Raw genomic sequence first — 27428 nt, 5'->3', positions numbered from 1 at the left:
ACGGACAGGGATCAAATGTCATTTTGATGTGTTGTATTATTTAATTCACTTGTTAAAACACACCTTTTTATAGACTTGCTTTTATGTGATGTCATCTTTTTATTCATTATTATTCATGTATTATTTTATTGTCTTTTTACTGTTTTGATGATTTCATTTTTATTACTCATTTGTCGTTTCTACTGTTTGTTAAAAGCGTCCTATTGTTTATATGGCCTTGTTGACATGTGTATGGATTTCTATGTGTTCGTCCAATCCCTGTGTAAACTTCTGTTTTTAAAGGTGCTATATAAATTGAGCTATTATTTAATTTCAAAATAATAAATCAATGTTACGCTTACTGACATACAGTATTTCAGCAAAATAATACTAGAATAACTCCATGATGACGTGGGTATCTGAGTGATATTAATATATGAGTGTGAAAGTGCATTTTCTTTATTCTTTTAATAATTTCCAACACATCAGGTATGAAATGCCTCTTTCTTAGCCATGCACTGTTGCAAATAAACAGCAGACAGCAAGAAGAGAGAACCCTTAGTGCACTGCATGCACAAAATGAGAATATGCCTCAACAAGAGGAGCACATTGAAAACATGAGTAATCAGTCACTATCACTGTGATTGTATGTTCCAACACTAATTTCGTCACAGTGTATGTGGTTGTTAAATTAAAATATAGCCCCAGGCAGTGGTAGTGCACCGTAGCACAGTTAACAAACAGGTGGTTACTGCAACAACTACAACTTTTTGGTGTTTCCTGTTGCTTCAGTGCTAACATTTTGTAATCCCATACGGGCATCACACCTGTTTGGTATGCAGCGCTTGGACAAAAGTATTCTTTCATGTGCTACACAAGTTAGGTCAGGTTTAGTGTAGTTCAGTATTTTATTCTCCAATGAACTTTGTACGATTTTCAACATTGTAACATGTAACATTGCACAAAGGTGTTATTCATCTGTATGTACATAAATATATATTACTCTAGAGACCTACGTGACCTGAAACATTGTCAAGAAATAACTCCAGAGTCAGGAAATATTTAGCAATAGCACTTTATTGAACACAAACAACCCTAAGCCACAATACTGAATGACAAGACCAATTGGCTGCAGCAAACATTTTATAAAATAGATTCAGGTTTTAATGTCACTAAATTGTTTTTTTTTTTCTTTTAACGTCAGAAAGACAGATGCAGGTTTTTCCAAAACAGTGAATGATCTTTTACATATTTAACATTTTTGTAACAAATTATCATTCACATGTTTACACAAAGGAATAACAAGGCAAAGTGCTTTCAGGATTGCATTGTCGAAGAAAACAAAAAGGGAAAAATGAATGGCTTGAGGTTTAGGTGAGACAGTGGGTGGTGCGTGACGGGGGAGTGGGGCTGGTCCTGTCCTGGATTAGGCGTGGGTGAGTGTGGGCGGTGGGCGGATGGTTAGGTGGGGGGCCCTGGTCAGAAAACCTCAAACCTTTCACCTTGTCCTGCACCCCTTGTAGTCAAACTGAATGTAAAATGTCGGGGCAGTGTGGAGACAGACGCCTATGTGACAGAATTTGGTTTGGAGTGGACAAATGGATTCAAAGGCATACGGCTCGGGGGGGCTCAAACTCACCCCCGTACAGGATTACAAATCCACCTCACTATCTTCCTTGTGACAACCTGTGGTATCATTACGACTGCAGGGCAACCATGGCTGAGCCAGAACGAAGCTGTAAACGTTGAAATAATGCATACTATAGGGCTAGACAGGGAAGTATGCGCACAAGAGGAAACCAAAGATGGTGTTAAGAAAAGCTAATGTATGGTTACTTATTTAAAAAAAAAAAAAAGGGTGAATCCTCTGACCATTCGCCACTGAATGTTAAAGGGGATAGACTATCATCATAATCTGCATCATAACATTGTCTGGCTTCACATTCCAGTGGTATTTTGTCGTATAAATGCTTCTCATAAATATTTTTTTCAACGTCAAATAGACATATACACATACAGCACAACCAAGCACACTTTTTATGTATAACTACCATTACTTATGATAAATCTGTATTCCCGTACTGTGAATAGACTTTTTAAATTTTTTAGTCAGAACAGGTGATGTGACAAACAATACTCAAGGCTGCAAAACAAGGAGGTAGGAGAAATGCTACTGAAAAACAGCAAGTGATGCTAACATGATCGTTCACTTAAATAACCGTGAGATACACCAGGCTTCGGCTCGACTTATTGAACCACGCTAGTGACAACAGCTGCTATTCCAGTCAGCGTTAAAGGAGTGGTGTGTAACAACTGTAATGTTTCATCTTTATTTTGTTAAAAATAATGTGTGATATTGATTTGACCACCAAATGAAGACACAAACATCTCAAAATGTGCCGCTTTCCTGATAGATCCAGACGCAGGCTGGTGTAGCAGCCTTGGTTACTTTCTAACTGAAGAAATCTTAGAGGCCCATTCTGCCTTTAAAAAAAAAAAAAAATCTGTGTCTTAACCCAATTTTTACAGACTGATCATATTCTAAATCGGCTAATTTCAACAGAGTAACTTCATTGGTCCTGTTCTCATCACAGGTGTAGAGACCACGCTGCTGGTGATGGCATTGACTCCTTTACACACAGTAGAATAGTATATTTGCAGATTTGTAAATGAGGTAATCAGCGTTAGGCTAAATAGGGAACCCTGTCATTGACACACATGCCCACTTTCATTCACCAGCAAAAGCAAAAAAGATTTCCTCGATCAGCGGGACAGGACTGTGTGAAGTGAAACCAACTTTGGAATGTTGGGTGGACGAGCAAACTTTTTTTTTTCTTTTCATTTTTTGTGAAGGTGCACTGTGAAACTATTTGATTGTAACTCATCACATGCCCTGATTCAGAGTCCTTCCCCTCATGATAAGGGCTCCTTTGAATTTCCTCAGATAAGCCACTAAGTCAAACAGGCAACCCAATATCTACTGGTATATTTTTTTCTTAAATTTGCAATGAATTAAGGCTGCCTCAGCAGCAGATCGATGCCTGCTTTAAGTCCAGTTGTGAGAGGATTGTTAATAGCTTGTGAGTTGCAATGCGGTGGCAACAACTACAGTGAAGTGGACTAAACATAAAAACATGAACGGGACTACCCACTACTAAAATGTCACAGAACATGCAGTATTACATCCTTTCCTACAGTAGGCTATTCCTAATAGCACATTCAAGGGGGCTCCTAAAGGGCAAATTCTCTGATATGGCTCTGCTCTAGAGTAATCAAGCTTGGTATAAGACTAGTTCCATCGTGGGCTCACAGAAGGAGCAAGTCTATAAGGTGCTCCATCAGAAGATGGCTGCCTTATTTCACCTGCACAAATACTTTGTGTCATTCGGTTCAACTGTAAACACTGGAAAGTGTTCTGAACATTTGTTTCCTTCGTGTAAATACATTTCCCCCCCCAAGACGCATCCTCTGCTGGTGAAAACAAACGGCACTTTCAAAAAGGGGAATGTTTCTCTAAAACCACAATCACAGGACCTCCAAGTAACAAATTCTGAAAACACACAGGCTATACAGTAGATATAAATCTCATGAGTTTCTTAACTGTACAAGCTTTAGGCTACACGCTGAAAAGGGAGGGACACATAAGAACCCTTAATGCTCAACATTGAAAACAAATATAAGGCATTTCATATTTCCTTTTATCCGCACATGTCACTGACAGCAGGTCTAAATATTTTTGAGAAAACATTTCATTCAAGGAGGAAGAGGATGCATATACACATCTACACATGCAAATTAACATGTCTACCGGCTATAAACCAGAAGTCCAAACCACAATACCATCAAAGTCCATCCTTAAGAATAAAAATAAAAATGCACCTACTCAAATCTATCAGTCACCTTGTGCACAGTCCTTTCTCTGAGCAGGCAGCTTTTAAACTTGGATATTGATCACAGTTTTTAAGAATGAAATATCAAACACTCACACTATCAAATGCCGCCTCTCTGAGTACAAACAAAAGGACGACTTGAAATCCTTCATTTGCTACAGACGAGTGACTTTTGGGTTAACAAAATGGGCATATTAAATAATATATTTTTCAACTGAGGAAGCAATGATAAACAAAAGGTTATTGCACTTTTTATCTTTTGTCTATTTCAAACGAGGTCAGCTTGAGAGAAGATGATTCATGCCTTAATGTCGTGGTAAGACAACAAATGTTACGTCACTTCTATAGTATGATCACACGGTTATTAACACTGCACACAGCTACTACTGCAACCCTACTTGTAGTCAGTCTACCCTAAATAACACAAAACAATCTCTACAATCAATTTGCAACACAGTCACAACAGTTTGCCTAAACTTGATCTTGAATGCAGGTACCGCATCATCGTTTCACAATTTTGGTTTGTATTGTGAAGTTACTAATCGTCGATGAATACCAAAGAGTTGTGAAGAACGATCAGAACGAGGCTCTGAAATTCCAGACAGTGGTCTTTCTACAGTTAATGTGTTACTGACAATCAAACCTCACGTTCTCTGCACTCAGAGGAGTCGGATGTTTTTCCTCTCGTCTTTGCCTAAATTTGGTCTATAGGCTCCTTCACTGCTTGGTGTCGGGTGAGCTAGCCGAGCCCCGAGGTGCCTTCTTTGGATTTGTGCTTTCATACTATTGATCCCCATCCGTTCAATGTTTGATGTGCCCAAAATTGCATCAGTAATGTGCAATTTATTCTGCCACCCCAAAGGGAGCACTCAGTCACTGGATATGCATCATGAAGTCCAGACTAATACAGAAGGAGTTATATAGGCTTTTTTTCTTCTTCTCAGATCACATATGGTTTAAATATTCATGCTCGGAGGGAAAATGAGCCGATCGGCTGTAGCTGTGTACTTTCAGTGTAATTGTTTTCCCATTGTAAGGCTTCTGGGAAATACAAATGGAAGACCGTACCTTTCGGTAGTAACAAATAAAAAGGCACCAAGCCACCACTGTGCTCAATATTACACAGGTCCTATTGGTGGGGAGGGGGGGATATTAATAACCAAGTGTTCAGGCAGGGAAGGCGGTCAAACTAGCATTAGTCATACAGTCAAATTTTATTGTTTTGACTTACAGAGGTAAAGTTTTATAGCTACCTTCATTTCCCACCTTAAATTAGACTGTACCCATCACCCTTTACGACCCTTATGCACCAGATAACAGACTCATCTGTTGGTTAGAATGAAGATCAACATGTTGAAACGGGTTCACTATGCTTTTCTGTTAAAAAAGAAAAGGGTATGTTTGTGCATGTTTAGGTTAGACATGCATATATTGAAAAGTCACTCACTCACACACTCACACACGCACAGACACACATACACTATAAGAGAGAAATCTACACGACTGGCATTAGAATAAACGAGAAAAAGTCAAGAGGAAAGATGTCAGCGTTGTCACCCAAAAGATCATCGATGAGGTAAAACTGCAGGTCCAATAAAAAGTACAAGGTGCAGTTGGCTGCCCCCTTGTAAGGTAGGAAACACGAGACATCTGCCGACACTAATCTAACACTTCCGCATAGATACATCTCTGATTTAGGCTGGTTTAAGCAGAATTACACTACCCACGACAAGATGGACCACAAAATTTTAACTCTTTGTTAGCATAGCTGTACACGCATTTTTCATAAGAATTTCCTTTCCATCTGACTCATTTTTTGAGGTACACCACTTTTATCCCCAGTGTCATTTGGCTCTGGATGACGGAGAAGCCAAAGTTGATTGTTTACGAGTGAATTCTGAATTCATCCATTCACAGTGGCAAATATGGCGATATCCTAACCTCTCACGACAATCTCTGCACCATGGCAACCTTGAGCTATGTGCTACCTCAACAAATTTGTGTGCTTCTCGACACCCAAAAGATGCCTATAAGACCAAAATTATCCACATTTCTTTTGTTTTTTTAGCAATCCAACCAAGTAGCATAACTCTATGGATGATGCAATGTATCAGGTACTGCCAGGTATCATTTCCTTTTTCAGCTTTTAAGGCAAAAGGCTAAACAGTGGATCAGAGAGTTAAATTGAAATTTGCCGTTTACTTCAAGTAAGAACCGAGACATCCATTGAGGCAAATCAATTCTATACTGTATATACCATGCTTTTTTGGACATCAAAAACGTTTTTTGTTGTTTTTTTTTTTAAACCTGGTCACACACACATTATAAACCATCTTGTTAAACAAACACACAACCAAGGGATTGCTTTGCCAATACCAAAGGGACTAACTATATTCTTCAAAAATGTCCAATTATACAATAGACTTCTATCAACACCAAATTTTAACAGAATACTTGCAGTTGAGTACTTATATCCCATGCAAATATTGATATAGTTTTTCTTTGACTAATATAACTGGTGAAAAGACATGCAGCTCCAAACACAAAACTGTAATAATCCTGCCTACTTTTGAATAAGTTACTGACCATGTAAGTATGATTTATGTCTAAAGGCAAATAAAGGTTTCTATGGCACTAAATGGGTGTAGCTTAGGTGCATTTTTGTCAAATATAGGCTATTTATGAGTAGGTGTGATCATATCTCCTGTAGACCTTTTTGTCCCTCTTGTTTTACTGTACTGTAAGGCAATCTCAATGGAATGGATGAACATGAATGTTAAATTCATCTGAACTCTTGTCCTCCGTTTACTTTGTAGGCTACACTTCGCACAAATATCATATATAGAGAAAGAAGAGTGATATTACACAACAGCAGGCCTATACTCCCAAGAATAATGCAACCCTTAATGCAGGAAGACTACTTTACATACTGTATAATATGTAGAGAATTAGGTTATTACATGCTACCTGTATAATCATATCTACGCAAGACAAATGAAGGGAAACAGTTTAAAGTCAGGAGAAAGTAAATTGTCCTCCTCTAAACTGACCCTACATTCATTTCAGTCAGAAAAATCATGGCTCAGATTTGATGGTCAGACTGTAAACTGCTTGAACATATGCATAAATCCATTGCTGCTTTACTAAGAGGTTCTCTCCTCTCGCACACATTTTGGCAAAGAGGCCTTATTTGTGACCACAGATAACATCTAACCCGCATTTAAATCTTCCATTGGCATTTATGCTATGATTTACTGGGTTGGCCTAAATGGATGGCAGTGCAATATTTGTGCTGCACACTATTACACACACTCTCTATTGCTACAATTGGACCTTTCATTGCTTTCCGTTTCTGACACCAGATACATTGTATAAGCTCTTCTTGCTGAGTCATTACTATATCAAAATTGTGATCTAGCTCCATGCACAATCACTCACTGGTTCACACAAATAAAATAAAAAAAAAACATGTATAGGAATACTTTGATGAAATAAAAAGGATTCAGTTACAACTCGTATAGTTGCCGGGGCAATGGCTCCATTTACTGGTCAGATGAGGACATCACAAGAGAAAGAAATCCCTGCCTGAAAAGACCGGTCTAAGCACCTAAAGATGGCAGAGAGTCTGTAGAGGATTTTGAGGATCCTGCCTGAGGTGTCTGTTGGATCACTGAACTGACTTTAAGTGACTTAGGCCGGAGTCTGCATTATTAACAGTAGGCTGGGTAATGTAACCTTGTCACTTCTCTGGACCGGTCGCCCAGAAGTAGATAACACAAAAAAGTCAGTGGGCAGTGGACACTGTCCCAAAGTAGAGACATTTTTTTTTTTTTTTTTAAATAATGCATTGTTAGAGTTCAATTTTGTTGCAGCCTTTGCTTGTCTTTTGCAATCCTACCTTCCTGTATTCAGCAGCAACACACATGCATGTAAACATAAGTACATACATTACATCTGCTCTATTTTGCACACTTAGAATCTGACTGTACTAAAGTGCATGCTTGACTATCTAATTAAGTGCTGTGGGATTAGGGTTAAAAAGGAATTAAATTATGGAACATCCCATCAAATAATGTAGAGATAATCATCCTGCTGAGATCTGATTGGATTAATAAATTCTGCCTGCTGCTTCAGCACAGATCCTGAGATTACAAACAATTATGTACCTATTCCTAATGTTATTAACCATCATAACAATATAACTGTTCTCATGAAAATTATAAGTAGATCAAGAGAACAAAGGCTGGGGATCATCAATTACAGTAGTTCCATTTCATTTAAGTCAGTTATGGAGGTCAATTGAAATGCCAACTACAAATCTACGACACTGACTGACTGAGAAATCACTGCTCTGAAATGGACTGTCAGTTTTAGTAAAGCAAATTAATTACAATACCGTGAAAAGACTTATTCGCGGGGGTATTTAACAACTAGTCCTCATCTCTCATCCAGTCAACTTGTGTGTGTGCAATTGTGCCACTTCATTACCAGTGGATATGAAGTTATCACACCAATGAAAACAATCTGACTCAGTGTAATTTAACCACCAGCAGATGGTTGAGGAAAAAACAAAAAAACACAACAAAACAGCATTGACATAACATCTAAAAGTCACAACAGCTCTAGTGGTCCGATACAATCATCTTTAGTACCAGAAATGGGATGAGACAACAAAATGAACACCAAAAAAAGCACATATTTGGATTTCTGCTATTCCTGAAATCTAAACAACAGGTATTGGCCTAAGCAAAGATCCCTCTCCTTTTCCTCTTAGCCCTATTTGCCTCTATAAGGGATATAAACTCCCTAATCATTGATAATGCCAGGACATATAAAGATATGCCGGACTGTTTTCCCCACTAGATACTCTGGGTGCAACTGTGGTTCAATGCTGTTGCTATCAACTGGGTGGAAAGATAATCAGTCTCAGGGCTCATCACACTCTGCCATTACGCAATCCAACTGAAATGATGTGTTACGGAAGGCATGGGTCAAAAGGCATTTCATGAGATGCCATAAAGGCAATCCAGTGCATTTGTGTTGACACTGACAATAAAATGCCCGGCACACACAGAGCCATTCGTTTAGTCTTTAGGTAATTTTTCATGAAATAATAAAAAAAAGAAAAACCAAACACATTCCAGGGAAACAAAAGCCCTTGTGACAGTGATTGTCTATTCAATAACGTTAAACAAACAAACAAACGAAAAAAAAGGCCCAAAAGAAAATATTGCTTGAAAACTGCCCAATAAAAATAGCAGATAATACTCTATCTGTTCAAACTGATCAGAGTTGACCAACAAGAAGTCGAGATATAAGCTATTAGATGTTTAAGACTAGTTCACCAGCTCTGAGAAATACTCCTTTAGTGCGAGTTTGTTAAAACCACGGCCGGTTCGACTCCAGGAACACAAAGAACAAAAGAAAAATGTCACGAGTGCCTAAAAACCAAAACTGATCACGCTCTTTCGATAATTAGGTCATTCGAATTCTGAAATCTTTTCCAAAAAAAAATCAAATAAAAAACACTGTTTAAGAGATGGGAAATAAATTGAAATGGCTTGTTCATTTATGTGCTCAGATATATGATGCTTTGATGAGGTGTTGTTGGCAAATATTACTAGTAAAGCCTTCATCTAGAATTAAACAAGGCCTCAGTCAGTCACTATCCTACAGTAGTTCTCCAGTCCTACAAAAAGAGAACATTAGGCCTACGGACCCTGGGTGAAGATGAAGCAGCTGCTAAACGAGTTGACGAGGTATATCGAGATCTATTGTCTTTCTCTATACAGTACAGTTCATCTCAAATAAATAATTTATAGCCATAATAGTGTTGATCAACTTTGGTCATAAGTTATATGCTTCGAAACATTCTAGCTTAACAAACACTTATTTAGCATCTTTAAAACATGAAGTCAGCATTAAGAACAAATCGATGTTACAACGCTGAACCGAACATGGGTCTCCTTTGGAAGGAGACGTGCTAATGTACTCAGCAGCATTACCAAACTATCTTAAAATGCCAAACAATTCTAGGCCGTACATTTAAAGTACACTGTGGAATTAACATCTTTGTGACCCTTTTCCAAATTTCCGATTGTACTGTCGTACACAAGCATTGCACTCTTAAGCAAAAATTTAGATTTTTCCCTTGTGTGTCTCCTTCATAAAAATCTAGGCTAACGGAACAATTAAAAACAAAAAAGAAAAATCAAAAAAACAAACAAAGAAACTCTTTGATCATTCTTTTGGGAAGGCTGTTCGTTCCTCTACAAGGTCACCACAACTGATTAAACATGATATGACTTTTATATTGAGTGATATGAAGAGTAAGACAGCCGAGGATACAGAGATTTCCATGCTCTTAGATGTTGGTTACATAATTATGTCGACATGGTTTTAAAGGGTTAAATGATTTAAAGATGGCCAGATTGCTTGTGTTTGTTTTTGGATGCCACACTTCATTTGAGTGACCTTGTAGAGCAATCTGCCTCTATTCCATCCGTCCTATTAAGCACTACTAGGAGATGGAGGAATGGGATCTAATTGCATATTAGGTTTGACTGCACCTCAAGAGAAGACCAAACACTCACGCACGCACAGACACACAAACACATACATACACAGAGAACAGACATGTGGGCGGGTGCTCTCCTGGTCCTCTGGGCCATGTTAAAGGGAGTCCCCCCCTGGTGGTGATGATGGTGATAGCAGCTGACTGAGGGGGGCACGTGACCTCACTCAGACAGACACCCGTCCAGGCCAACAGGTGCACCGTGACGGTCTTTGACGTAGCCGTTGTGGAGGCCGTTGCTGGGCAGGGGGGCGCAGGTGGCGGTGATGCCGCAGTGCTTCAGCATGTTGAGACCTGGGGAAGGGGAGACGGTTGGAGAGGAGCAGGAGCAGGAGGAAGGGTCCCGCTGGGGGAAAGGCTTCATGGTAGAGAGGATCAGAGCCAGGCAGTCTGCCACATCCTTGTTGGGAGCACAGGCCAGGGCTGGGGTGTGGCCTGATTGACAGACAACAAAATCGTATTAGTGCTTATGTCACTTCTCAACTTGAACATCACATGTGAATTACATTAGGCAAACTTTTCAAATGGTGTCAGAAGTAATGCTGAACCCACAGAGAATTATCACCCTGCAGCTTCCATCAGTTTTGGTTTTACAGCCTGCAACTCTACTGTTTTGGTTCACACCCACTGCTCTCGTGTGTTGGCAGTGGGCAGCTGTTTTCCCACCCACTGTACACTACCTGGGAGTAGGGACAGGAATTGAGAACCGGTCCCAAATTGTCTGATTGTCTTTGCCTCCGAACATGTTTTTCTGACAGTTGCACATTGCAAAACCATGACATCAAACTCATACATATACGCTGCTAGGAACTTGCAACAAGGAGGAGTCATGGTGGAGAGGAAGAAATGTTCAAAAGCCTGGTTTCATTTAACAAAGACAGATGGTAACAGAGTGGCTTGTAAAATGATGATTTCTAAGTAAGGGTGGAAACTTCTTTCTATGTAACATGGGCCTAAATTCTAGGAATGCCATGTATTTGACACCTAACCACCATATCCTGTTATAACCACATCAGCACCACGCAGGAAGGCTTAGCAGATTTTCTTTTCACTAAGAAAGCTTAAATGAAAACAAATTCTATACAAATTCATCTCCACTGTGTTCAGACATTGACACTGAAAACCTGTGTATGCCTGCTTTCTTTGCCGCAAAGAAAATTGACCAGGAATCAATAAAAAAACTGGACCAAAGGCTGAATCGATAATGGCATTAGTATCAATAAAATGGTATCAATTTCCATCCCACCTGCGGATTTTATGATCTGTGATTTAGCTCTCTGTAACAATAAAATCCTAGCACGCCACAGTGAGTCTCTCCTGCAGGGATGCTGACTGCGCTGTCAGCCTAACACCCAGTCACACTAGATGGCAGTGGAGGAGTTTGTACCAGTGTCTGGTTCAGAAGTTGTTTAGTTGAACACATTGACAGTTAACACCGGAGTGTGTCTGATCAGCAACAGACAGGAGTCACGCTGCCTAACGTTGCAGTTACCCTTCTCTAAAACTACAATGTGTTGCGGAAAACAGTCAGCAGAAAAGCATAATAACCCTGCATTTCAATACCCATACTACCATAGGACTGGTGGCAACTGTGGCGCAGGAGGTAGAGCGGTTAGAGGTTAGATCCTCGGCTCCTCCTGTCTACATGTTGAAGTGTCCTTGAGCAAGACACTGAACCCCTAATATCGGCCCACTGCTCCTTAGGCTTGGTTAAAAGCAGAAGAAATTTCACTGCATAGTACTAACATTTGTATGTGACCACTGATCAATAGTTTTATTAGATATGCCAAAAAACGTTTAGCATGTCCTAATATATAGTATGTCAAATACAGTCTGCCATAAATACCAAAATGTTCTACTGCATCAAGTCAGATTTTACAATATGCAAGGCTGCACGCTTTTCTGGTTATTCTGACCCACAATCCTTTGCAAAGCATAAATGAGCAAAAGGGTCAAAGTTCAAGGTGTAATGTTATGAAGAAGGGGCATGTCCCAGTTGTATGCACACTGCATGCAACAGTACGCACTTTGTAAGGGCAGCCTCAGTACAAGTAAAAAGTATAATATTTGGAAGTCAACCATGATTTAGAGTACATAAGCTAAAACATTATAAATGTTCTTTAAAAAATCCCAAATAACTCACTTCACTTTAACAGCATTTTATCTGTAGTCAGACTGGGTGAGGTGAAATAGCTAACAAAGCATGAAGGGGCCTCACCTTCTTCATCCACAGCCAGCACAGTGGCTCCTCTACTCAGCAGTGCCTGCACCACCGTAGCCAGGCCGTTACGTGCTGCAAGATGGAGGGGCCTGGGGGAGAACAAGGGAAAGTGTGAGAGACAGCTGTCAAACATGCTAATAATCAACTAGTTTGCACATTTAGTATTAGAATGTGTAGAATTAATAGTACCGGCCTCAGAGTAGTGGCCAGATGTAAACAGACATTAAAATGACTAAAACTGACACTAGACTAGGCCATATAGTGTTTTTTTCAGAAATGTAGGCTCTCAATTATTTACAGAGAATCCCAGTAAACAACATGTTCTTTGAACTCTTTTTTGTTGATAGCTTTAAAAAAAAAAAAGGTTTCCAGTTTCTCACATTTGCAGAGTGCTGTTGGTGGCATTTATGAGTGTGGGACTGTGAATCTCCCCCAGAATCAGCAGGGCACACATCTCATGAGCCTGAGGGACAAAACACAAAGATGAGTGAAAACGATGCGTGGGCTTCTGTCTCTCTCTTATCAGAGTTGCTTAGCACTCAAACAAAATGTATACCACTTTACATTCAGGTGTTAATGCTCAGCACGCCACAGGGGAGCTTTGTGTACCTTGCTGCAGGCCAGGTGCAGGGCAGTGTTCTTGTTCTCATCCAGCAGTGTCAGGTCAGCCTTGGCCCGGTGAAGAAGTATGGCTGGTGAACAACAAGGCACAAAGACATTTATTTCCTGCAACTTCCTGTCCTGACAATTATAGTCAGAGGAGATGCACAATAGACCTATTAAAGCCTATTGAACGTATTCTTAAAAAAACAAGATTTCAACAAGAATAACCGGTCAAAGACTTACCCACGGTGCCACTGTGTCCCTTATCAGCAGCTACCATCAGAGCAGAGCATCCACTGTTGTCCACTGCGTCGATCTCTGTTCCATGGCGAAGCACCAGCTGAAGTCCCGCAACATCCTCAGCAAATGCAGCAGCATGCAGTGGGGTCCTACAGGCACAGACAGACAGTCCAGACAATTACTGTACGATCAGTGTTACAGCTTCAGGGGCTGTGGCAGACTCTAAGAACAACGCATTAGGCCTTCGAGAAAGTTTACTTGATTAGAAAGAACACTACTAGGGCTGCAGCTATTGATTATTTTAGTAATCACATATTCTACCGATTATTCCATCAATAAGGATAAGAAATACTTCTGCTTTATTAAAAGACCAATAAAATATACAAAAGAAAAAAGAGAGCTTCAAATAGAATATTATCTGTCAAAAGACATTCTTGTGCCATATTACATCCTGTGGTTTTAAAAGAACATTTTCTAACCGAAAGTCTCCGGAGCAACCGTCCGCTCTCCTTCAAGCAAAGTAGTAATCACCTAGTGGTTGGGACCAATGCGGCATCTACTAATTTTTTTTCTTATTTTTTTGGCAGAGACAGTCCTTCAGTTAGTGACTGTAGCAACTCAAATTCTTCTACTGCAAAACCCAGAACTGAGGGTCACAGCATTGGGTCTAACCTAACCTGGCAGAGACTCGGGGAGGTTACTACTATTACCACCAACTCTATAATGATGAGATTACTTTGATATCTGCTTAAAAATGCCATTTCTTGTGAGTTGTCATTTCAGTGTTTTGTTCTGCAGTCTGACCTTCCTTTGGCATCTCTGGTGTTTATCATGTGGACCCCAGCAGACTCCAGCAGCCTCTCTGCAGCACCGCTGTGGCCATTCATCCTGCAAGCATGACACAGGAGTTAATACATACGCAGTTAATTAAATGATGTTCTAAACCTACACATTTTGTTTTGTTTTTGAGTAATCAGTTCTGACACAGTAAGACACGAAACAAGAGTATACGCCAAGTTAATACTCACAGAGCACAGTGCAGGGGGGTGAAAGGGTTTCCCTCTTCATGGATAAATGTTTCAAATTCAAGTAAAACCTCCAAACAGTCTTCATGCCCTGAGGACAAACACACTCAGCATTATAGACAACAGATGTTAAAGTGATTAATTACAACATGTAGGGATGAGCCATTTCCAGTCGATCAAACTAAGCAAACCTTTGTAAGCAGCCCAGTGTAATGGGGTGTATTGTTTGTTGTCCAGCAGTTTATCTTGCGGGTCCGTTGCCATGGCGGCCTGCACCAGACTGGCCAGGATCTCCGTGTGGCCTCTGGATGCAGCGTAGTGCAGCGGTGACCTACCCTGGATGTCCCGACACAGTGCAGTAGCTTTGTGCTCCAGCAGGGCTGTCACACAGTCATCATGGCCCAACACCGCCTGAACAAAGACCAGCAAGGGGTGAGGAGACAATCTTCAGTGAGAGAATCTGTGAATAAACTAAATAGCTGTCCAGGAGATTCACCATCTGGTATGTCTAGGCTCTGTTGCATTGACCCTTATGAATCCTTGACAAATGGTGTCAATAATACTACAAAAAGGAGCTACAACCATCACTCAGTTCATATATTACTTGTTTGCTGACATGGGAATGTGCCAACATTGCAGGATGCAGCTTAACTTTAAGATCAAGCAGGTGCCAAAATACTACTACCACATTTAGAAGTAAGAATTAAGGTGACTTCTATTGTATTAAGCAACACTAGCACTTTAACCACTAATTAGTCTTGTTTAAGTTTTGTGGTGTAGCTGATGCTCTGCTTTAGTATGCAGCCACATGCCGCTTCGTTGACCTACCCCTCTGTGCAAAGCTGTGCTGCCCCTCTTGTCCTTGGCATCTGGCAAGGAACCCTTCTCCAACAGGAAATGGACACAGTCAGTGTGACCTGCCAGAACAGCTAGCATCAAAGGGGTCCTGAAGGGGACAGAAGTGACAGTCAATATATGATTTTTTTTTCCCCCCACTGTTTACTCATGGGTCAAACTAGCTTTAGGCATAAAACTGAAGCGTTTCAAAGAAAACAACTCACTGGCCAAATTTGTCTGCAACATTGGTGAGGTCTCCCTCCTCCCCATAATCAATCATCATGCGCAGGCAGTCAGAGTGGCCATTGGAAGCTGGTATGAAACAAAGTACACAGAATTAAAAAATAATAATTTTATATATATATATATATATATATATATATATATATATATATATATATATATATATATATATATATTCTTGGTAATATCAGAAATGATTCTGTGCCGTGAAATCTACCAGGACAGAGAAAAATACCTGCAACATGAATTGGAGTCCACATGAGGCGGTTGTCATTGAGGAGACAGGAGGCCCCCTGAGCCAACAGCACCTCCACACAGCGAGCATAGCCTTTCTGAGCAGCCAAGTAGAGCACAGAACGCCCTGCAGCATCCTGCATGTCCACATAGGCTGCAGTCTCCGTCAGCACACGCAGGGCCTGCCAGTGGCCTTTATCAGCCTGAGGGAGCAGAGGAGGAAAGTTACAACTTGGCACATGGTCAACAGGAAGAGGTTGTTTGCAAGTGGTTTTGACCCAGAGGACCGGTTAACTGTGAAACACTTACAGCAAGATGCAGGGGACTGACTGGAATACTGCTCTCTATGTCTCCTAGTGCATTAAAGGACATCTCCAGGAGCTAAAAAGAAGGAGACGGGAGACATTTGACAAAACATGCGACATATTAATATCAAAGAAAAGCTATACCTCAACATTTTCCATCATGCACAGCCTGCAAATCCTTTTGACTAAACAACACTTCTGGAAAACACATTTCACTCAGCTAGAGCACAGATGTGTGGATCTAAGAAAGTCTTACATCTACAACGGACCAGATTTGTGACATCTGTTTGAGAGGAATACAAGTATGAGTGTGTGGAATGTATGACATGTGGCTGAATAAGGCCCCAATCAGAGCGTGTTTAACAACCTGCAGCCTGGCGCATTGCACTGCCGATTTTTGTTTTGTTGAAGACGGGGTTTTGTTATTCTTGCTAATAGGCAACCACCAAATCACCCATACTCAATCGCTATTTTGCTGTGAAGTTAAATGACATTGGGCGATTTTCTGCTCCGAGTTGAAGTTTTTTTTTTTTCAACAAATGGTACTCAAGGCGCTTCTGCAAAAACGTGAGGTGTACAGCATCGCAAAAGCAGCAAGCAAAATGCTTCACTGACTAAAACGTGCCGTGCCAAGTTAAAAGATAAAATCTCACCAGCTCCAGGTTCTGTTTGTTGCCATGGTAAGCTGCATAGTGAACAGCACTGTAACCCTTTGAGTTGACCATCGATGGATCAGCACCATTGTCCAAAAGATGCTCCAAGCAGCTGTTATCAAATACGACACAAAATGTATAGAGGGGATAAAGACTTGAAGAATCGAATTCAGGGGTCTTGGTGTCAGTTTATTGAAGAAAAAGACTTTATCGCATTCGTCATGATAGGATGCATGAGAGGAAAACCAGAAAAAACAACAACCAATAACTCACAAGTACGACTCTTTTGCCTCATCCTCGTCATTCTGATGGTTCCCAGAAAAATGTCGGTCAACTCTGAAAAGAACAAGAAACGCTTTGATTGAATAAACTTTCTTGAGGTCAGTATAAAATACTGTTTTTTAGTTACGCTGCTATCTAAGGAAGCGTGTTGCTAAGAAGTGCAAATTGACTACGAAACCAAATCTTCAGTAGTAGTAGAATGAGTGATATGAGAAAGAATCTGATAAAGATATGGTCAAGAAACACAGCTTGACCAGACTTGAACAGACTTTGGTGGATTATTTTGCTTCTGGTGTTTCAGTCAGAACGCAGAAGGAGAAAGACACGTTTTCCAACCTGCTGAAGGCTTGGGAGGCGGCAGAGTAGTGCAGGGGAGTGCAGCCTGTCTGGTCAGGCTCGTTGACCTCAGCGCCAGCGCTCACCAGGGTCACAGTGCACTGGTACCTCCCATTAGCAGCCGCATAGTGCAACGGTGTCCTATGGGGAGGATGCAAGGAGAAAAAATACAGTCACTCCATATATATATATATATATATATATATACATGTATGTGTGTATTAGGTGGCAAATTAAAACATCATAGATGAGAGGGAACTCACCTTCCCATTATGTCCCTCTTATTCAAGTCAGTACCGCTACTTAAGAGCAAGTTCAAACATTCAACATTTCTGTAAAGGAAGATGATGAGATGGAAATTAAGTTACACATGACGTGATACCATAGCATTTTGGGTCGTTTTATTATTCCAGTGACAAAGCAGATTTTGCATCATACCCTCCAGAGGCAGCAGCGTGTAGACAGGTCCTCCCAAAGTTGTCAGGGGTGTTTATGTCAAACCCAGCCGAAAGTACGTGCTCCTTACTCATGGATGAAACTATACTATACAGCTGACCTACAGGGAAATTAACAAACAACAGTGTAGATATAAACATAGACAAAGAAGATTTAATTAATCAAGAGTACATGCTTTTATGGAACATAGACAAACCTGAGGAGAGTAACTTGCGACAACAGTCTGAAAACCCGTACAGCACAGCTAAGTGCAAGGGGAACATTCCATGGATCCCACGTCTGGAAAAGCCAAAAACACACAAAGGGAATGTTAGAAATTAAAACAGTCAACGTTAAAAATGCAACCCCCATTTAAACCCAACTGTCTTATAACATAAGGCAAATACATCAATGCATCTTTGTATTAAGGAGGCTGAGTACAGAAGTGTGGTGGACTAAACAACCTGAAACTCAATGTCACAAAGAAGGAGGACCTGTCTGAACCCCGTCTCCTTCAATGGAACAGTGGACATTGTAGAGTACAATGATAATAAAACACACAGACAATAAAACTGGATTGGACTAAAAACACAGATGGCGTGTTCAAGAAAGGTCAGTAGGCTGAGGTCTTTCAAAACCATGCTGAAGATGTTCTATTGCTCGATGGTGTCTAGCATCATCTTCTACGCTGTAGTGTCCCGGGGCAGCAGGCTGAAGGCAGCTGACGCTAACAGACTCAATAAGCTCAGGAAGGCCAGTATTGTCCTGGGAGTGGAACTGGAGTCGTAAGTGAAGGTGCCAGAAAGGAGGAGGCTGAGGAAACTGCTCAGTATCATGGACAACACCTCTCACCCCCTGCACGCCACACTGGAGTCCTATCAGGGCACCTTCAGCCGTAGACTGAGACCATCAAAGAGCACCACAGAACGCCACATGAGAGCTTTTCTACCTGTGGCCATCAAAATCTATAACTGCTCCTCCTTCGGCACATCGGACTGAACATTTTTCACTCAACGTGTCTTACTTTGACTGTTATTTTATTGAGGACTGCTTATTTGAACTTTGCTCACTGGTCACAAGATTACGTTTAGTAAAAGCTTTCAACAGAAGGGCGACAAAATAAAGGACGGTAAGTAGACTTGGGCCTCCCATATAACCTACATTTCAGGCAGTTTCAAGGACTTTATTCAAAATCAAAGCACTTTCCAGCACCCGTAGGAACCCTGTTTATTATGTTATTACAACCTCATGGCACGATTCTACACATCAGTAATACCACTTAATGATTTTCTGATACCTGGCTGTGTCTGCTCCGTTGGTCATCAGAGTGCTGATCAGCAGTTCATGGCCGTACTTAGCAGCAACGTGGAGAGGAGTATTGCCATACTTATCCACGCAATCAATTTCCCCACCTGATGGGAAATAGGGCAGAGGGAGTAAACAAAAAACCCATTAGAAGGAGAGAGTAAACCAGGGACAAACATTTTCTCACGGATCAGTCAAACATGGTTACCGTTTTGGATGAGGATCTGAGAGCGTGTGAAGCGTCCATGAATGGCTGCCATGTGCAGGGGGCTCTTCCCTTCTTTGCTCTAAAAAAACCCCAGAACATGAAATATTATTTTATCTTGAGTGTAGTGCAGTGATCATTACAAGTGACTGATTAGTGAGATTCTTTTGAGCTTCAGAAAGCTGCTGCAACCACAGGGAACAAGGCCAGTTTGACAAGTTACAATTACACTAAATTATGCATGTGTTACATGTTTTGTGCTGTGTTTCTGAAGGTGGCAGAAGCTTACAAGTAGTTTCCACTCTGTCAGACATTAATTCAAATACAAATTGTGAAGTGACAGATCTTACTTTCCACTAAAAGAAAGTATACTAGCCTCTCTGCCTTTTATATTATGACCAATGTTAGTTTTTCTAGCAGCTAAATGTATGTGTGAGTTAATTTCAGTTACAGAACAGGACTTTCTAGAGGCAGGAATATACTGTGTATTATCTCCAAGTGCTCCGTATCCACTCCCAATTGATTTGATTACTCTGGACCACAGCGACAATTCAACACACACTTTTCTTTACATCTCTAATGTGAAATCTGGTGTTAAAAAAAACTAAACTACATCTAAACGACCTTCATCTTTGATAATGGCCTAATCAAACATATGTGTACTTTAACGGGGGACAAACTATAATTAATACTTTATCACCAAATTACATATTTACTAAATAAAAAACAGAAACGATTAAGGTACAATAAGTTGTGCCGAGTTCATACCTGCTGGTTGACATCTGCCCCATTGTTGACCAGCAACTCCAGACAGAGGGCACCGTTGGTGGACACGGCGGCCAGGTGCAGAGGGGTGTAGCCGCACTTGTTTGGCTGGTTAACATTAGCTCCGTGGTTCACCAGCTCGGTAGCCACGGCCTCCTGACCCATGTAGCAAGCCACATGGAGCGCAGTGTTTCCAAAACCATTGGGCTCATCAATCTGACAGCAAAACACAAACATGACACAAGATCAGACTGCGCCAGAAAGGAAGGGGTCCTGGAAATCGTTAGGGTCCCGGGAGCTTGAGCCGATCCCAGCTAGCATCGGGCGTGAGGCGTTGTGGGCACATAGAGACAAACAGAGACAGACAACCATTCACAGCTACGGGCAATTTAGAGTCATCAATTAACCTAAGACGTCTTTGGATTGTGGGAGGAAGCCGGAGAACCCGGAGAGAACCCACACAGACACAGGGAGAACATGCAAGCTCCACACAGAAGGGCCCCAGCCTGTGAGGAGACAGTGCTAACCACCACACCCCCCTTAAAATAAGTGTTGATGATAAAAGACTATATTATATGCTGTGACATTTAATGGAACAGACAATGCAGAAGCTTAATTTGGGTAGAAAAAAAAATGTAATCACATCCATCACCTCTGTCCCCATCCTCAGTAGGTACTTTACAATTTCGAGGTGACCACTTGCAGCAGCAGCATGGAGAGGTGTGTAGCCTTGCTTATCCTTGCAGCTCTTGTCTGCACTACGAGACACCAGCAACTTCACAACCTCGGAATGCCCTACGGGAAACACAAAAAAGGGAGAAAACATTTCAGTATCATCTCTCATACAAATACTATTTAATTTGATGGATTCAAAGCAACAATGACCACAAATAGAAATAAGAGAACAACTGGACCATTCAGTGATTGTAGTGTCTTTTACCCCCAGATTATGACGCAAGGACTTGGCAACATTTTTGCTCCTCATTTGAGTGAAACTTGTCATGAACAATAGGAGCTTTTACTGCTATTTGACAATGAAAATGTGTGCTGTGCAGTAGTGGCAAGAACGTGAAACTGGCTTACCCAAGTAAGCAGCACAATGGATAGGCTGTCTTTCCTTCTTATCGATGGCACTCAGGTTGGCCCCTTTGTTCAACAGCAGCTTCACCATCTGTGACCCAAATTAATAAAAATTGTAGAAAACCCAATCACAGGTTCTAATTATTTAAGAGAATAACTAAAACACGAAGTCTCACCTCCTGGAACCCACTCTGAGCTGCATGGTGCAGGGCAGTTCTGCCGGTGCGATCTGCCATGTTCAGGTTGCTCAGCTGGGTCAGCAGGGCCTCTGCGCAGCGCGTGGCACGGTTGGCAGTTGCCACATGCAGTGGCGTCTGCCAGAACTTGTCTCGTGCGTTTGCCTCTGCTCCGCGCCTCAGCAGAAGACCCACTGCCCTCTGGGGAGGAGGAGGAGGAAGCAATCACAAAGGGCTTAAAGCAATATCATATTTGCAGATTGCTGCAGCACACTGTTTTGGTGCATACATCTAAATTAGTAATATGATCACGGCATAATAGAATTAGAGGATGAAGTCATCTTATGGAGAGATAATTTAGACTCCTTGAAAGGGCAAAGTGATATGAGTTTATTGCTTACTTCATTCCTGGAAGCAGCCGCTCTGTGCAGCGGGGTCAACCATACATGGTCTTTAGCATTTACAGTGGCACCTGGCAGACAAGAAAAGGGTTGTAGGGAAAAGAGCAAGACAGGGAGTAAGTATGCATCACATTTATCTAAAACAGGTGACCACAAATTCTTTACACATAGCCAAGCATCAGTAATGCATACAGCTCACTCACCTGATTCAATGAGGAGGTCCATTATATGAACGTCACCCACACAGGCAGCAGCATGAAGTGGCGTACGGCGCTCTTGGTCCTGTGGGATAAAACGAATAACTAATTAGGACGTTTAATCTGCACGTTTAGCGGCTATATTATAGATTACAGGGCCCCAACCAAGTCCTTCATGGTATTGCAACTCAAAGTGCATCATGCATACGTACCAGTGCATTGACATCCTCCTCCTTTTTGTGCAATAATTGTTGAACTTCTTCAGCATTACGATTGAAGATGGCCTGGACCAGAGGAGGCTGCAACACAGAAAATACCTGCTTAAGTTACTGTTGCAATATAATGACGTTACCGTTGATCCGGATTTCTTTTAAGCAGGTCACATTTTAGCTCATATCATTTTAAACTACTCGGTGCAACGGTTTAAATTGTGCCACAATAACGTTAAATGTGGTATTTTACTGCGTTTATTGCTGCGTTAAGTAGTGCGATTATTCTTTACATCCAGCAAATACACGAAGCCCTGGCTAAGGCCTAACACAGGCCCTTGTCTGAGCTAATTCTGCTACAGAGCTGGCCCCGACCCAGAGCAGGGCCTACACAAGAGCAGCAACAACGTATGCGTAAACGTAGACATGCCAAGATATATAATCATCTCTCCGAAATCCACTTTAGCTACACACGTACCACCGTTAAGCTAAAAAAAACGAACCAACTTGCTCCGCAGAATAAGAGTTTCTATGCTGCGCACAAGAGCGGGGCTTTTTCTCCAGCAAATAGACTGCGCCACAGAGACAAACACGGTTTCCTTCTGCGTTACCTGGTCTGCAATGTTGAGTACTCCCATCTCCCAAACTCAGCCCGGACGGTGCTCCTTCATGAGGATAAAACTTCGAGGTATATATTGCGGTGCGTTACTATTGTATCCACTTTTTTAGACTACACCCATAGCTGCTTTGCCAAACACAAATGCGGTCTTGATCTGTCACTGTTGTTGTCTGTATCCAATGTCTGGTCTTCTGACGATTACAGGCTCCGACTGTTGCTCCGCCTACAGGCGCGGCGGTCCGCGTGCTCGCCCGGTGGAAGGGCGCCATCTTGTGGAGGAAAGCGGTTACAGCCTTTAAACTGACGTTAGGAACAGAACAACCGTTGTCATGGAAATTGGTTTATTCAAATGTATTCGTTCGTTTTGTTGCTTTTTTGCTTGTTTTTGTTCACGTATATATTTATATTTTAGTATATTTTTATATTTACCTAAACATAAGTGATGTATTATCGTTTTCTCTCATTTGTAATGAATACCAAATTTGTAATAAAATGTTAAAACGTTGAAACGTTTAAAAAAACACCAGAACAACAACTGTTACTAAAAATGTTAATTGTAATTTAGCATGTTTTATGTCATTTATTTATTTTATTTGTATTTTATTGTGTTGTTCCTTTTTTGCTTTTCTACTTCCTTTACGTTTACTAAAAATAAGTGCTGTCGTTTTTCCTCATTTGTAATGAATACTGAGTTTGAAATCAAATGGAAAACAAAGAACAAACCACAAAAGAAACACCAGAACAACTGTAACTAAAAGGTATGTAGCTTACAGTAGTTCTTCTTTAGCTTGTGGACATTCATATTTCAAATATAAGAAAAAGGAAAAGGTCGTACAGAAAATAATAATATTACACAACTGAAAAGCACAGAGATATATGAATAACAAATACTTGTTTTGTTTTTTTGACACGTCTAAAAAGGAGTTGAAAGCAGTGTACACTTATTTAATCCCACCCCTTCTGCTGCAAAAATTCATTAGTTAGTAGTTTCCTCTGTCATACATATATTTTTATATTGTTTTTTTAAACTTATACCAAAGTATCTTACAAAATGCAATGTATTCTCATATATTCCTATCAGATATATAATTATAATTTCTTGCATATTTATTTGATTTAATTTAATTCAAATTATAAACATACTAATATATTTTAGTATTCAAAATATAAATTAATTCATAACCTAAAATGTATAAATAAATAATAAGTAAATAACTTTGACTTAAGGGTACTTATGAGCTGTTTGTGGCGGATCCTCCAACCACATCTCACGGTTTTAATCAGCAGATGGACTCAGTTGTCTGGGAGGTGGATCATCGTCATCATCCCTACAAATATAATACCCCCATGGTTGCTCATCATTTTTCTCTTGAGGATGTAATATGTTACTATGACAATAGTAAGGATAAGTCTCTAATTCATGTGATAAACTTTTTGATTTTACTGTCTGTTACTGACTGTTTACCATCAGTCTGTTTGGATCTGTCTCTACCAGCTTTGTGCACATAGATTAATGAATATTTCCCCATTCTTCCTGCAGAACTGTTGGAGTTCAGTCAGATTCTGAGGTGAGCAGTGATGGACTGCACTCTTCAAGTCCATCCACAGATGTTCTGTAGGATCCAGGTCAGGGCTCTGACTGGGCCACTCCAGGGCATTCACCTTCCTGTCCTTTAGCCACTGTGTTGTTTTTATGGTGGTGTGTTTTGGGTCGTTTTCATGCTGAAGGTGAACCACCTGCCCATTTTCAAGTGTCTAACAGAGGGACAAGGGTTTTCCTCAAGAATGTGGGTAGACTTGGCAGCATCCATTTTCCCTTCAATCCTGACCAGTTGCCCAGTCCCTGCTGAAGAAAAACAAGCCCACAACATAATGCTGCCACCTCCAGGCTTCACTGTAGGGATGGGGTGTTTAGGTGGTGTGCTGTGTTTGGTTTACATCAAACATAGTCCGGGTCGTGGTCCGGTCGACAGTGTGAGCAGACCCTTAGGGCGTAGAGTTCAGCCCAAAAAGTTAAATATGGTCTCATCTGATCATTTCACCTTTCGCCAGATGGCATCTTAATCTTCAGTGTGTTTTTTTATGAGACTTAGTGTGGTATTTTTTCAGAGGAAGCTTCTTTCTCTCCACCCTGCCAAACATGTACAACTTGTGAAATTGTTGTCACATGCACAGATTGACCAACCTCTGCCATTAACACTTGTAACTCCTTTGAGGTCTCCATGGGCCTCTTGGCAGCTTCCCTGATCAATCTTTTCCTGGCTCGGTCCTCCAGTTTGGAGGATCTAGGAAAGGTTCGGGTGGATCCATATGCCTTCCACTTCTGGATAATACTCTGAACGGTCCTCAGAGGGAAAGTTAAAGCCTTTGAAATCTTTTTAGATCCTTCTCCTGACTTGTGCCTATCCACAACTTTATCCTGAGCTCTTTTGAAAGCATCTTTCAACCATGGTGAACTCTTTGTGTTACCGTGCTCTACTAAGAGAGGAATCCTCAAGAACAGCTGATTTTATTCTGAAGTCAAATCAAAAACAGCACAGTTGATGTCAGGTGGAGGAAAATGAACTTGGTGTGTGATCTGGAAGGTGATTGGTTAAACCTGAAAAAGTTTATAATGGTTATCTAAAGGGACTCATCACTTTTCCAACACTGCTATTCTAGTTTTTCTTTTTTTTTTTAAATCAATTTTCGGAAATTTTGAAAAAAAAATCACTGGAATGTTGTAAGGCAAAATGTGTAAATCAAGCTGGAAAAAATATTTTTTTATGTCATTTCATGTAAAACAAAAAAGTGACTATTTTAAAAGGGTACAATGACATTCTATGTATCTAAGCCCTGTATGTTGATGTATGTTGGATAATTTATGTGATTTATTCTGCACTCTGAAAGTGTATCGTCTGTACTCTATGCCTGACTATAATTGTAATTTTTGATGAATAAAAAAATAAATATATACAATTATAATTAAAGACTACATATCTTTAGGTTTATGAAGTCTGTCTTTAAGTTTGGCTATAAAATATAGTGTTTGTTGTATGTGTGTTGTTTCTTTTGTGAGCTAATATGTGTGTTAAAATAAAATTAAATGTATTATATAAAATGATTTTTTTTTAACATAGATGGAGGCAGCATTTCACTGCAGGAGGGAGCAGGTGAATCGGACCCATTGATCTGAACAGCCAACACTCACAGCGTCTGGGTGCGGCGTGGTCGGGTTAATACTGAATGAATGGGCGGCAGGGGCACTCGCCCTGAGCTTCAAATATCGCAGCAGATGGGATTACATTGGAATGAGTTGAAAGCCCCCTGCGTCGGTTTTGTACGTTTAAGGAGACCTTTTTAGTCAGTAACTAACGCCAAAGGCCCCTGACCAAGCGTCTGTTGTTGACGTGTTGGGTGTGAGACTGTGCACATCATACATGTTGGAAAGGCACCCTACTGGGTTGTGTGAGCAGTGCCAGCAACTACAAACAGTAAAGCATATCCCTGCTGCATTAAGGAGATTTGAGGATTCAGGGGCCCTGATGGGCCGGCCCTCACACACACACACACACACACACACACACACGCACACATACGCACACACACACGCACGCACGCACATACACACACACACACACACATACACACACAAACGAACGCAAACACACACAAACGAAAGAAAACACACACAAAGAAAGCAAACACACACACACAAACGAACGCACACACACACACACACAAACGAACGCACACACACGTATGTGCACACACACACGCACGCACACGCATACACACACATGCACGCACGCATGCGCACGCACGCGCGGGGGGGAGGGGGGGGGCAAGAGAAATGCTGAAATGTTCCAGAGATCGGCTTCTATTTAAAGCCTCGGTTCTGGACGATCTTTGACGTCAGCTATGACATAACTGTGGAGCGTTGACGTCAAAGGGGTTTGACGTCACAGAGCGACGTAGGAGCCGATCTCTGCAACAATAAATTCTGATCCCCGATGAGACCAGAGCCCAGGCACGAGACCTGAGGCCACATGCAAAACCACTGGGAGGGTCGACTCGTGGTGAGCCACTGTGGCCCATGCCAGAAGTGGCTCCAGTTGATATTCGGGGATCTCTTACACACACACACACACACACACACACACACACACACACACACACACACACACACACACACACACACACACACACACACACAATTCAACACAGGACAGCATATCCAAGAAGGACACCTCCAGACTGGATAAAGTGATCAGGCGGGCCGGCTCTGTGGTCGGCATGAAACTGGACTCGCTGGTGATGGTGGCGGACACTGGACAATCACACTCTACAACTCCTCACTGAGGGGGAGGAGGAAATAAAGAGGAAAGGAACAATAAAGAGAAGTCCAAGTCTAAGTCTCTATGAACAATGGAACAAGGAGACTAAAGGAAGATGGTTCTACAATATCTAAAAGGCAGTATTAGTCATGAGAGAAATGAGTAAGGGGAAAAAGGAAGATAATAATAATACACTTCAAATAATTGGCAAACATGAAACTTGTATGTGCGAGCACTGTAAACATCAAGGAGCAGTAGAGCATGTAATTATTTTACAAAGTATCAGAATCAGAAATAC

General features: G+C 41.1%; 1 protein-coding gene across 2 annotated transcripts; it reads right to left on the bottom strand.

Annotated features, from left to right (window-relative positions):
* Positions 1 to 1083: 1083 nt before the first annotated feature.
* On the bottom strand, positions 1084 to 22947 carry ankrd52a (ankyrin repeat domain 52a). 2 transcript variants are annotated; one of them, XM_083920935.1, is made up of 28 exons: positions 22807 to 22947; positions 22199 to 22285; positions 21993 to 22071; positions 21790 to 21860; positions 21389 to 21589; positions 21216 to 21303; positions 20776 to 20927; positions 20136 to 20348; positions 19371 to 19449; positions 19155 to 19269; positions 18075 to 18157; positions 17861 to 17978; positions 17686 to 17754; positions 17423 to 17563; positions 17078 to 17140; positions 16805 to 16916; positions 16156 to 16227; positions 15848 to 16049; positions 15594 to 15681; positions 15361 to 15478; positions 14724 to 14943; positions 14536 to 14623; positions 14312 to 14395; positions 13511 to 13656; positions 13274 to 13356; positions 13045 to 13127; positions 12662 to 12753; positions 1084 to 10878 (listed from the first exon to the last, which is right to left on the bottom strand). In XM_083920935.1, the coding sequence occupies exons 1-28, from the start codon at positions 22831 to 22833 to the stop codon at positions 10607 to 10609; spliced, it is 3246 nt and encodes a 1081-aa protein (XP_083777061.1). In that variant the 5' UTR covers positions 22834 to 22947; the 3' UTR covers positions 1084 to 10606. The 2 variants fall into 2 exon arrangements, with proteins under 2 accessions (XP_083777061.1, XP_083777062.1); XM_083920936.1 differs by having other exon boundaries at positions 20785 to 20927.
* Between the last annotated feature and the right edge of the window lie 4481 nt (positions 22948 to 27428).

Source organism: Echiichthys vipera (genome assembly GCF_963691815.1).
Source record: "Echiichthys vipera genome assembly, chromosome: 9".
Classification (NCBI taxonomy): domain Eukaryota; kingdom Metazoa; phylum Chordata; class Actinopteri; order Perciformes; family Trachinidae; genus Echiichthys; species Echiichthys vipera.
This window is presented reverse-complemented; position numbering and strand designations above follow the sequence as displayed.